The 13,773-nt window shown below is 35.3% G+C and overlaps 1 protein-coding gene across 3 annotated transcripts in view; it reads left to right on the forward strand.

Annotated features, from left to right (window-relative positions):
- The window catches only part of NUDCD1 (NudC domain containing 1), a 96,251-nt gene that overhangs the window by 45,393 nt on the left and 37,085 nt on the right, over positions 1 to 13,773 (forward strand). The window contains exons 6-8 of one of the 3 annotated variants that reach the window (XM_079902426.1): positions 1,511 to 1,715; positions 4,829 to 4,973; positions 9,562 to 9,687. In XM_079902426.1, coding sequence (XP_079758552.1) covers positions 1,511 to 1,715; positions 4,829 to 4,973; positions 9,562 to 9,687 — 476 coding nt within the window. The remainder of the gene's footprint in view (positions 1 to 1,510; positions 1,716 to 4,828; positions 4,974 to 9,561; positions 9,688 to 13,773) is intronic. The other 2 variants (XM_079902428.1, XM_079902427.1) reach the window with 2 other exon arrangements.

Genomic DNA, 13,773 nt, shown 5'->3' on the forward strand with positions numbered 1-13,773 from the left:
GGTCTTCTGTTGCTGCGTGTGGGCTTTTCTCTAGTGGCGAGCAGGGGCCTCTTGTCTTTGCGGTGTGCGGGCTTCTCATTGCGGTGCCTTCTCCTGTTGCAGAGCACGGGCTCCAGGTGCGTGAGCTTCAGCCGTTGTGGCTCGCAGGCCTCCAGAGTGCAGGCTCAGCAGTTGCGGTGCCTGGGCCCAGTTGCTCCGCAGCATGGGGGATCCTCCCAGACCAGGGCTCAAACTTGTGTCCCCTGCATTGGCAGGCAGATTCTTAACTGCTGCACCACCAGGGAAGCCTGCATGTTTTATATTTATTTCTATATTATCATATTTGTTAAAAGAAAAATTTTAATTTCAGATAAAAGCGACCCTTCCAGGAGACACACCATGCTTATGCTATATCTTTCAGCATATCAAGTACCCCCCCAAGTTTTAACATAAAACCACACAAAAATAAAGAGTAATAACCCACATTTAGTGAGAGTTTATAATATATTTAGCTAACAGAATTGATATTAAATGTTTTACATGCATTAACTCATTTAAATGTCACCAGTCAGTCCTAAGAGGTGTGCAATATTCTGTTACACTGTTTTACAGATTAGAAAAATGAGGATTAGAGGTATAGTTGTGTATCAGAATTATTAAATGGTTGAACCAGGATTCAGACCGTGGACTAGCCAACTCTGGAGCACTAGTTCCTAACAGCCCTGTTATATTCCTTTCTGATGAGTGGATAGACAGATTAATGTTTATGGATGCCATTAAGCAAATATTTATTCATTTTGCATTTAAGCCCTATTTTCCTACTTCCGTGGTGATAGTATGATGGGTCTCAAAGTGTCTCTTTAGTAGATAGCTTTTTAGGAGACAAGCTGAGGAGTTAAGAGAAGGTGATGAAGGCAGGATTCTTTTATTGGGAACTTAGACAAAATATACTGACAGCCCTTGAATTTGCTATGAAATTGCTTTCATGTTGTGAATGAGGTAGAATAGCCAATACCTTTATAAGGAAAATATCTTTTATTTTTGTGTGGACATGTATCCCACCAAATAACAGTAGTCTCCTGTATCACAGAGTTACTATATTGCTCCAGCATTGGCAAATCAAGGCTGTGGTGAAAGTTTCAGACAGGAGTTTATGACATATTTGGTATTCTTTTGAAATCGGAATCCACTGTGTGTGTGTGTGCATGTGCGTGTATAAGAGGAAGAGGGAGAAGTAGGGAAGTAGGGATACTGAGAGGCAGGGAGAGAAGGAATGGGGATGAAAGAGTTGCTATGATTTGTACTTTATGAATGTGTATCTCTTGGAGCATGAGGTAATCCTGGAACAGGAAAATGTCAAGTAAATTGCTACAACTCTTTAAGTGAAAATTCCCCATGGACATCTCTGTGTGTTTGTTCATAATTATTTTTTTGTGAGACGATCACTAGAAAATATGCTAAGATAGGTTTTCTTTTGTATGACCTAGTCTCAGCTTTTTAATTACATAATGCATTTTTCTTTTCCTAAAAGAACCTCTGTATTACTGGCAACAGACTGAAGATGATTTGACAGTAACAATATCGCTTCCAGAAGACTGTACTAAGGAAGACATTCAAATACAGTTTTTGCCTGATCATGTCAACGTTGTGCTGAAGGGTCAGAGGTTTTTGGAAGGAAATCTCTATTCATCTATTGATCATGAAAGCAGTACATGGATAATTAAAGAGAATAATAGGTATTTTTATAGTTTTATTTATATTTAAAATTTTATTTTTTATTATTTCACTTTTTCCTTGTTTTCTTTTTATACTTTTTGCAGTGGTTACATCATAGGGGAATACTACAATAGGTCCATCAGTATTGCTGATTATTTTTCTTAAGATAGATTAAAAATGAAATTACTGTAGTTAAGATTAAAAATACTATTATAGTTATTGTTTACATTATACTGCGTGCTTTTCATTACCAGCTCTGGATACAATAATAATAATAACAGAAACAATAATAATAATAAATAGGTGAAAGTGGTCATTTATTTAAATTTGTGCTTTTTAAACTTTTTAATAGAAATAATTTTTTTCTATTAACTTTAATTTGCTAATTAGTGGAATGCTACTCTGCAATATGAACCTCAAAAACGTTACGTGGACTGAAAGAAGCCAGAGACAAAAAGTATGCCCTGTGCAATTCCACATAAGTGAAGTTCTAGAACTGGCAGAACTAATCTATGGTGATACAAATCAGAACCGTGGTTACCTCTAGGGTGCAGGAGGATTGACTGGAAAAATGCACAAGGGAACTTCCTGGATGTTTCACTATCTTTATTGGGTTATACGGGCGTATGCATTTGTCAAACAATGAATTCTACACTTAAAATCCATGAATTGCATCTATAAATTACACCTCAGTAAAAAGAATATGTAAATAAAAGGTAAACAAAGGTTGTGTCTTGTAAGACTATAATCCTCTGTCCCAACTACTGTTCCTCTTTGTAAATCTATTGTTCCAGATACTTCATTCCCTAATCATTTGGATTAATAAAATTAGTCTCTTTCATTTTAGATCAAGTCTTAGTAATTATTGAATTCAGTGATGGTTAATGAATGGTGTTAGGCACTTAATTTTTAAAATGGTCAAATTTTGTCAGAAGTGGGTTAAAATTAAATATTTTTATTAAATATAATTCTTGGTTAGTGGTATTTTACCCGTCCATGTGAGTCTTGATGTGACTCTGAATTCTGCTAGTCTAAGAAATATATATCTAGTTCAAAATTGTTTTTAAATTAAGCAGATACCCTGAAATCATTTTATTAATGGAGAGATTTGGTGACTTCGTTATACTTTTTAATGTATTATCTTAAAAACTCAATATCTGAAAGGTTCTTTCAAAAATATTTTATATTTCCATATATTCTATTTAAACATATCTTACTAGTGTGTGTGAGAGATGAGGATAGCATTTTTAAATTGGCAAACCAGCTGGAACATACTGCTAAATATAAGTCATCAAGCAGTAACCCAGCCAAGGTTTAGGAGAAGAGCTGGACCTTATGCAAATAGTTTCAGCATTTAACACATGAATATAGACCAGTATTCTTTTTTCATTAAATTTGAGGTGCTTGATTACTATTTTATGTTACAAAAGATAATGACAGTGCTGTGTTGGTGGTATCATTGGTTTAAAAACACATGATCTTTTTGTACTTGATTATATTATTCGTCTCATTTTCAGTAGTTAATGTTCCTTGTAGTTTTGGAAGGATTTGTTAACTAATCTGTAGTTTATTATGTATGGGGCTGTGTGTTCCTTTTTGCTTGGATGATAGGATGTGATTCTAGTTTTAAAATGTAGAAATGCATTTGTGCTAAAAGAGTAACATTGACTAGATATGCCAATTTAATGATGGTTCATAAATTCTTTATAACTAAAACTGTACGAATTCTAACTTCTTTAGCTAGCAACTGACTAAGAACAGTATTTATGCATTCTGGTCACTAGGTACAAGTTCTTTAATAGTTATTTACATATATTTTTTCAGAGAGGCAGAATAGTGCAGTAGTGAAGAACATGGACTTGGAGCCAGACTGCTTTACTAGCTTGTGACCTTGGCAAGTTACTTAACCTCTCAGTGCTTTCTTTTCTTACTTGTAAAATGGAGATGATAATAGTGCTTACTTTATTTGTTTGTGGTGAGCAGTAAATGAGTTAAAACATGTAAAGTACTTAAGATAGCACCTAGCTTACGGTAAGCATTAGGTAAGTATAAGCTGCTGTCATTATTTTTATTATCATCATTATCACCATCATCATCATCATTCAAGATTAGCTTTCTCCTTAGAAAATGTAACTAAATCTGGGCATTATTGACCATGGTGGTAGTTTTTAATGCTAATGATAGGAACTCATTACATAAGAAAGATATTATTTTGTATAGTCTCTTAAAATACAAGAAGTTTTAGAAAATTTTAAAGTACTGTAATTAATTCATGAGGTAGTGATAATAGCCTTGAAAAAGAATATCTGATAAGTTTGCATGTTCTATTTGATAATTACGATAATAGTTACTATCGTGTTCTTGCAATTGTTTCCTTGCAATTGTGTTCCAGGGCATGGGTTAGTATGGCCCATGTTTATCAGAGATGGCACATGGAAAAGGTTGCTTTGCTGTGAAACAGCTACCACCAACATCACTTTTCTCTGTATTATAGCAACAGCCAGCTTACCTGGATTTCCTTTCCTATTCAAGAGGCACATGGGCAACTCCCTATCCCATGTCCACAGTCTGCCCTGACTCAGCTCTCTCTCCCTTTTCTGCTGCATCAGTCCTTAATCTTAGTGTTCCCCGATGGGTCCTTTTTTATTGATTTAACTAACCTTCCTGATATTTAGGTTAATAATATATTATGGCTACTAGTTTGTGATAATGAAGGTAATTGTTGGCTCCACACACAAAGAGGTACCTTTAGTTATAGGCCCTTTCCAGTTAACTTTATGTGCCCCCCCGACCATTCCCCAGTGAAATAGCTCATAGATTCATGCTGCTTGCATTTTTCTATTACTGAAGATTGGTAACACACAGCACACCTGAACTGCAGCAGTACTTTCTGAGTGGTGTTACTCTTTCCAATCACTCCAGTGGTGCCTTCTTGTCTATTAGATCTATATTGTTTACCCTTGGATGATAGGTTTTCCATCATATGCAGAATGAAAATGAACATGATTTTTGGTAAAACATCCTCTGGACATCAGAGGGGTAATTTCTGTGGAAGATTCTTCTGTTTGGTATTGGTTGTATAATTTGTATAGTTGCTTAATGTAACATTACTTTTCTCATCTTAAACTTCTAGCTTGGAGATTTCCTTGATTAAGAAGAATGAAGGACTGACATGGCCAGAGCTAGTGGTCGGTGATAAACAGGGGGAATTTATTAGAGACTCAGCCCAGTGTGCTGCAATAGCTGAACGTTTGATGCATTTGACCTCTGATGAACTGGTAAGCAATTGCAATAGCAGTGGGACTTCCCAAGGATCCAGAAGTATGTTATGTGAGGATTACACCATGTTTTTCAAACATTATTTTGCTTTTCCTAATGTAAGAGACAGATTAGGTATCACTGACTAGTGTTTGAATATGGCTTAAAATTCTAATATATATTCCTTATACTGTGTGAATATATATATGTGTGTGGGCATGTTGTACATATAGGGTGGGTGTGCATGTATGGTTGTATGTATATATGTATCTTTCGCTCTCTCAATATATGTACAGAGAGAAAAAAAGAGATATATAGTTGACACTTGAACAATGCAGTGGTTAGGGGACCAACCCTTGTGCACTCAAAAATCCAAGTATAACTTTACAGTCGGTCCTCTGTATCTCCTGCTCACATCCTCAGATTCAACCAGTTGGGTATTATATATTTCTGTAGTATGTATTTTAAGTGGACCTTTCCAGTTCAGACCCATGTTGTTCAAGTGTCAACTCTATCTCTGTGTATATCTATATTCTCTTTTAGAAGAATTGACTGACCAAAGCTGACAGGGACAAAAATTATGATTTTACCCCCTACCTTGCTAATAATCTACGTGTAGTCATTGAAATTTTCTGGGTGCTCTTAGAATATCACAAGGGGTGTTTGTGTGTGTGTGTGTGTATATACATATAAAACATACAGCTGTGAGATTTTTGTTGAGTATGTTCCTACTCTGATAACATTTAAGATAATGTTAAGAATTTGAACAAATTCAGCAATACACCAGAACTTCAGTTATGTTCCTTTACCAAAACATATCAGCAAATTTAAAATGTCTGATATATTGCCATCTGGAATTATAGCAATGAGGAAGATTATATAAAGAAGTATTTGTACTGTAGGTTAGTTGCATCCTAAGGTAGAAAGGAAAGATTAGAATATTGAAGGTCAATGTCTCTGACAAAAAAAAACATGACCAAAATGGAGAAACCAAGTTTCACATTTTCTAGCATAATGGAAAATTTCAAGAATCCCTGGAATTCATATGTATGACTCTAGAACTTTGATTTCATAGCCCTCTTGTTACAAGCCATGCAGACTGCATTGCTCTGTGTTCATTCAATATTCAGCAAGTATTTATTGTGATAGGGCTCTGGGGATATAATTATAGTGACAGTAGTGGGGGTTTGTTTTGAGATTGTAGATAATTGCTACTAACTGTCTTTTAAACTTGATGATTTCAAATGAATATTCATATATATGAGTAAGTTATTTATGCCTAAACACTAGTGTGGTTGTTACTTTTAAAATAAAAAACAGAATCTTGTCATCTCTAACTGAAGGCAGTTTTGTGTTTTTCAAATCTTTATACTTTTTCTTGCCTTACTGCATTGATTAGAACCTCTAATGCACTGTAAAATAGGAATGGTGAATAGTGAAAGCAGATATTCTTGCCTTATTCATGATCTTGGGGAGAAGACTGAATTTTCACTATTAAGTATGATGGATTCTTTTTATCACTTTGAGGAAATTTCTTCTATTCCTAGTATGCTAAGAGTATTTATCATGATGGTCATGATGTATTATTATTCTTTTTTACATATCACTGGTTTGGTTTACTAATATGTTATTGAAGAGTTTTACGTTTATGTTTGTGAGGAATATTGGGGCCTATGGTTTTTGTTTTGTCTTTTTACTGTCTTTATCTACTTTTGGTATCTGGGTAATGCTGAGTTCATAAAATGAGTAGTGAAGTGTTGCTATCTTCTATTTCTGGAAGAGATTGTGTAGACTTGGCATTATATGTTCTTTAATGTTTAATAGACGTTGCCAGTGAAACTATCTGGACTGGAGTTTTCTTTTATGAAGGTTTTAAACCATGAATTTAATTTCTTTAATAGTTATAGGATTATTTGGGGCATCTATTTCTATTGACTTTATTTTTCCTTTTTTTTCAGTTTCCAATTTCATTCACTTCTGTTATTACATTTATTTCTCTCTTTTGCTTGCTTTAGATTTATTTTGCTCTTTTTTGAAGGTGAAAGCTTAGATGATTGATTTTTGACCTTTCTCCTTTTCTAATGAAAGCATGTAATGCTATACACTTCCTTCTAAATACTACATTAGCTGCATCCCCAACATTTTCTGCCTGTTTTCTTAATCCCGTTACTGATAGATTTGATTTGATGCTGGATTTCAGTTTTTTGCATGGCTGGTTTATTCTTTGTTTGTTCTTAGTCCTAGGGCGGAACTTTTCATGAATCTCAACTGAAAGTCTGGAATGTTTACCAGGGTTTCTCCTCCTGTGTGGGCCCTGATCTCTAATTTTTGTCTCCCAAGCACTTTGATAATTATCAGAACTCAGCTTTTTAGCCCCTTATCCTCTGCTTTCCACTTGTCTTTTTCAGCTCAGCTTAAAATAACAGATAACTCTAGGAAAGCAGCATAGTCTTGGGTTCTCCTTGCTATTCCCTTTTCTCTATAATCTTGTCCTGTTAAATACTGGCTGCTTTGATAGTCCTTAGCTTTTAATTTTTGCCCTCCCATCTCTAACATATGGGTAATTGAAAGGAGAAGGGAGGGAGGAGTGGGGAGGGTGCTTTCTTTTCTGCTGGATGTATATATCTTCTTGAGACACTGTGACAAAATGGCCCCAGCTAATTGCTGGAATTACCTTCTCAGCCAGCCACTGCAACCAGAATTGTTTCATTGGTACTTAGAAAGGAGAAGACAGCCACAGCTACCTGGGGGCTTTCTTTTCTGCTGGATGTGTATATCTTCTTGAGACACTGTGACAAAATGGCCCCAGCTAATTGCTGGAATTACCTTCTCAGCCAGCCACTGCAACCAGAATTGTTTCCATTGATACTTAGAAAGGAGAAGACAACCACAGCTAGCTGGCTCCATGTCCCAGATGGAAAATGGACAGATTTGATAATGTCTGTAACTTCCAGACATTTAGTTTCACAGACTCTCTGGTCCTTTCACATTAGGTTCTCAGTAACATGACTGCATTTTGGCAAACTAGTTGTGTGGACATTTTATCAGTTGTTATAGAATTGTATTTCTGTTATATGCATGTGAATGTATAACTTATCTTTTAAGTGATCCTTTTTACTCTTTGAGGGATATAAGACCAAACAGTGATTTTTGCATTCAAACAGTGAACATATTAAAATTACTTTAATGATTCCATTTATCTCTACTTTGGGCATATTTTTCATGATACCTCTGTGTTTTTGTTTGGGTGGATATTTGTGTGTGTGTTTAGTGGTTGTTCTAGAGTTTATAGTATAACATCTTCATCTTATCACCATCTATCCTCAAAATATATCACTTAACTCATAACTTAAAAACTTTACAGTATATTTCCATTCCATCCTTTGTATTATTTTTGTCATTTTATTTCTATGTTATAAACTTCATGATATGTTATTATTTTAACTTTAGTCGGTCAGTTTTCTTTTAAAGAGATTAAAAATGCAGGGTGAAAAAGCCTTATATTGATCCAAATATTTGTCATTTCCTCTTTTTTACATTCCTTTGTGTTGATTCAGATTGCCATCTGGTGTCATTTTTTTCCTGGCTGAAGAACTTCTTTTGTCATTTCTTGCAATGTAGTTCTGCTGGATAAATTCTTTCAGCTTTTGTTTGTCTGCAGAAATACATGTCTTCCTTGTCTGCAAAAATACTTGAGTTCCTTCTTTTAAAGCTATTTTTGTTAAGGGTGTAAGTCAGTGCTGACGGTTTTTTTCCCTTTCAGAACTTCAAATATACTCCATTGTTTTCTGGCTTGTGTAGTTTCTGATGAGAAGTCAGCTGTCATTTGTAATTTTGTTCCTCTGTCAGTAATGTGATTTTTCCCTCCTGTAACCACTTTTAAGATTTTCTCTTTATTACTTGGAGAATAATTTCATTTTTCTCATTTTTAGCAATTTCATTGTAATGTGACTTGCTCTGTGTTTTTTTTTTTCTTAATGTTTGTTATGCTTGGGGTTCTTTGACCTTCTTTAATCTGTAGGATTATAGTTTTCATCAAATTTGAAAAAAATTGCCATCATTTCTTCAAAATTTTTTCCATTCTTCTTGCATTCTTCCAAATACTCATATGTTAGACCATTTGATATTGTTCCACAGGTCACTAGGGTTCTCATCTTTTGTGTGTGTTTTATTTTTGTCTTCCCTGCTTCATTTTTAGATAGACTCTATTACTATTTTAGATAGACTGTTACATTTTAGATAGCCTCCAATTCACTGGTTGTCTTTTCTTCTGCAATGTCTAATCGGCTGTCAATCCCATCTAATATTGTGTTTTCCATTTCAGATATTGTATTTTCATATCTAGAATTTCAGTTTAGTTCTTTTTTATATCTTCCATATTTCTCAATGTGTTTGTTTTTCTTTACATCTCTGAGTATATAGAACAAGTTTATAATAGCTGTTTTCATATCTTTGCTGATTCCATCATTCTCTTTTTTGTGTCTGTTTTTAAGTTTTTATTGGTCATGAGTCTGAAATTTAATATTTAATTATTGCTGTAATCTTAACATTGTTGAGTATGAAGAAATTCATTCTCTTGTTGTTATTTATTTTCTTTTATGGTCTAAGAATCCAAATCCAGATAAAGGTAAACCTCCTTGTAATGCTCAAGAGTTAGAAGAATGTGATATTTTCTTTGAAGAGAGCTCCAGTTTATGCAGATTTGATGGCAGTACATTAAAAACTACTCATGTGGTAAGTTCTTGATAATGATATTTCTAAAAATTTGTGAATAAATAAAAGTTATTCAGATGAGATGATAATTGATTGACTAAATACTATTTTGCAAAGACAGGTTGATTGTCAGTTACTGGCTGTGACGTAAATTTCTTCACTCCCTAAAGTAGCCATCATTTTATATCGTCATCCCTAATTAAACAATGTTGTATGTTTGGCACTACTGCATATTGATATCTTTCAGTGGGCTTTTTTTCTGTGCAGTTTTTCTATGTGTAGTTGTGCCTGTAATATATAACAACTTAATATCTGACTTTCCTCTCACTGTCCTTTCCTAACTTTTTTTGGATACTTAACATTTTTTTAACTAATGGCTGGGTATTACAATACTCAAAGGTGTTATAAAAATGAGCATTTTTTTGATTATACCTATGTAGACAAATGAGGTGGAATGGCATAAGACCAGTGGGTAGAAAGAGGTATCATTCAAGCTTGTACCAAAATTACTTACTCTTCTGATTAATTTCTGCATCTGCTTTGCTCTCCTATAACTAACTAACTCCAATAATTTCTAAAAAGCACAGAGATGACATTTTGCTTACCACAGTGTACCTAACACCCACCAAAGGTTCTGATTCTGATAACTGCTTAAAAACATTTTTAGACTGATCTCTTGGTGACAGTCATAGAAATAGAAATTGTTTCAGGTGAATCTTGGATCTCAAGAAATTTGCATACACTTTTATGTTTCCCTTCTTTGTCAATCACTCCTCTAACTGAAGAGTAAACAAAGTTCTTGGTCATATTATTTTATGCAATCTGGGCATTGATCCAAAGCCTAGATGATCAAAGTCGTTAGATTTTTTTAGGCATTTTGCTTCTTAGATATTGTTTAGTTCTGACATAATCCCATAGATAACTCCATTAATGGTGAGTGAAGAGCCATTACACAATTACTCTTACTTCCTTGGGTTAGATTTTAGAAAATCATTCTTAAGTGTGACTGATGAAAGACTCTTCAATCTGACTAACTGTAGATTATTTATTCTTGAAGAATCTGGCCTTTCTTCCTAAAGTTATAGTCTTAGGAGCTATAACTTTTAGGTACTGTTTCCTGCCTAACTTTTATAGAGAAGACACCTGATCTTAGATGTCGTAAAATGTTATTGTTTAAGCTTAGCTTCTCCAAGAATTTCATTTCATTTTAGTATAGCACTACTAACTAGTACTGATCAAGTAGTTTAATGTTGGTCATTGAGAGGCATCTAGTTAATGATACCTCTCTTTATTTGCTATGTTTAAGCATACTAAAAATTAAAACCAAGGAGTAACAGAAGGGGACCAAAATAAAACATTTATTATTTACAGATTAGGGTATAAAAGCCCCATCTGCTGACTAAATCCTAGAATTTAGCAAATTTAACCTTAGTCACAGGCAGTGCCAAACCAGATCTGGCTGACCCTGGTGGAGCGGTGGAAACATCTTATTCCCTGAGACCTCTAGGTCCTTAGAGGAAGAAGTTGATACTACTACTTATACACTTATATAAATATATACTCTCTTCTATTTTTCTAAGCTTTGTTGAAGTTCTCACTTTGTTCATTCTTCTCCCAAGCTCAGTGGGCATCTTTATGACCATTATTTTGAACTCTTTATCAGTTAAATCACTTATCTCTGTTTCATTAAGGTCTCTTTCTGAGGTTTAATCTTATTGCTTCCTTTGAAAGATATTCCTCTGTTTCTTCATTTTCCTTGACTTGCTGTGTTGGTTTCTATCCGTTAAATAAAATATCCATCTCTCCCAGTTAAAGACGTGGTCTTATATAGGAGATGAACCTTATTGTTCAACTCTGCCCCTAGTTCTTAGTTGCCTCTCAGACTTTGTGATTGTCCGAGCAGCTTTTTTTTTTTTTTGGCTCCCAGTAATTGAGGGTGTGCCAAGACCTGTTAGTGTCCCAAAACGGACGATCTCGGTCAGCACCTGAATTCAGGCTGGTTGGAAGCCAGACCCTCAGGCATCAGGTTTTGAAGTACACAAATGTGTACAGTCCTGTGGGATCACAAACATAAGTCAGCCCCACTGTCCACCAGAGCCAGATGGTCTAGAGGTATACCCTGGGTGACAGTCGCAAAAATTGGGGCACCAGATGAGTATGCAAGCTCCTTTCCTGAAGATACCAGTGACTTAGAGTAAGGCAGAGGGAATGTGCGAAGATGGCAGTCACTGGCCTCTGTCCACACAGAGCAGCAGCACCTCAGTAAGCCTCTAGGTGTGTGTCACACCAGAAACCTACCACTACTCTGAAGCTTTAGGACAAGCAGAGAGGGTTTTTTCACAGAAAGACTGGGGGTGTGTTTCGGTCTGCCATCTCCGTTGAGCCCTGTAGTGGTAGTCAGCCAGGAACTGTCTCTAATTGCTATAGTCCCATGGCACCAGGAATGCGAGCCTTACTGGCTACCAGAACCAGGCAATCAGTGAGCATCCCCTGGGCAGAAACCACAAAAATCAGAGCACCAGATGTGTGTACAAGGTTCCCTCTGGGAGATTACTGGTGCTCTGAAGTGAGGCAGAGGAAGAGTGCAAACGATGGCACTTACTTCCTCTCCCTGAAGTATATTTCAGATGTGTGTTGAATTAGATGCTTGCCTCTCCTTCAATGGGAGGAGGTGAGTTAGTATCTTTCTGTCTTGAACCAGTATCTCAACTGAGTTAAATTTGAGGCCAAAGTTTCTTTTTATAATGGTAAGCACTTTGATTTTTCTATCATTAGTCATTTTTTATGAATATAAGGCAAAGATTCAGTGAAGTAAAAATGCATAAACATTGATGTTTGGGAATAAGTGGAATGGTAATAACCGGAACAACAATTAAGTACTAAGTCCATCTTCTTTCTGAAGACAGATTTGGGGACTTCCCTGGAGGTCCAATGAAGGGGGTGCTGGTTCGATCTCTGGTTGGGGAACTAAGATCCCACGTGCTGTGCGGTGCGGCCAAAAAAATAATAATAATTAAAAAAGTAAAAATAAAAAATAAAGACAGATTTGGTAGGTCAGTGTATTGTATGAAAGTCAAGGTCTGTCTGGTCAAATGTAGCTTGTTCAAAAATAGTTTCTTGGTGTACCTAAGAGGATACCAGTTGGCATGTCATTGGGGAAGGGAATGAAGGAGGCTCTAATATTGTGGATATTCAGTGGTACATCCATTTTAGGCATCAGGTAGTACTATATGGGTAATTCGTACTCCTTTCTGCAATGTTTACTTCAGATTTATCTTCTTGATTTCATTTGTCATGACTTTGGACAATTTGAAATTACCTCTACATGGAAAGGTCAGTATATGTCCTTAATTTAGAAGAAAAAAAAATACTGTAACAAAAAGGTCAGAACTTTATATTGTAAATGACAGATTTTCCAAAATATAAAATTCCCTGAAAGAAATGTAAATTAGGGTTAGAATTTGGCATTTGGAAAGTAAAATGTTAAATGAATATATGTAGCAGCAGAATAAAAGAGAAATATTAAATTTCAGAAGCGAAGGAGAAAAGTAATAGGATGTGATCACTGGGGTGTAAAGCTCAAATAGAATTTAGATACAGTTGAAGATGAATTATTTTTGCTGTTTTCTAGAGCTGTGTTATCCAAAATATTAGTCACTAGCCACATAGCTTTTGAGCACTTGAAATGTGGCAAGTTTGTTTGAGATGTGCTGTAAGTGTAAAATACACAACCAGATTTTGAAAACTTAGCATGAAAAAAAGAATGTGAAATATATTCTTAATAATGACTTTTATATGAATGTTCATGTTGAAATGATAGTTGGTTATGTTTGGTTAAGTAAAATACATTTATTAAAATGAATATATCCCATTTCTCTTTACTTTTTTTTTTCTTTTAACATCTTTATTGGGGTATAATTGCTTTACAATGGTGTGTTAGTTTCTGCTTTATAACAAAGTGAATCAGTTATACATATACATATGTTCCCATATCTCTTCCCTCTTGCGTCTCCCTCCCTCCCATCCTCCCTATCCCACCCTCCCTATCCCACCCCTCCAGGCGGTCACAAAGCACCGAGCCGATATCCCTGTGCCATGCGGCTGCTT

Source organism: Stenella coeruleoalba (genome assembly GCF_951394435.1).
Source record: "Stenella coeruleoalba genome assembly, chromosome: 17".
NCBI lineage: Eukaryota > Metazoa > Chordata > Mammalia > Artiodactyla > Delphinidae > Stenella > Stenella coeruleoalba.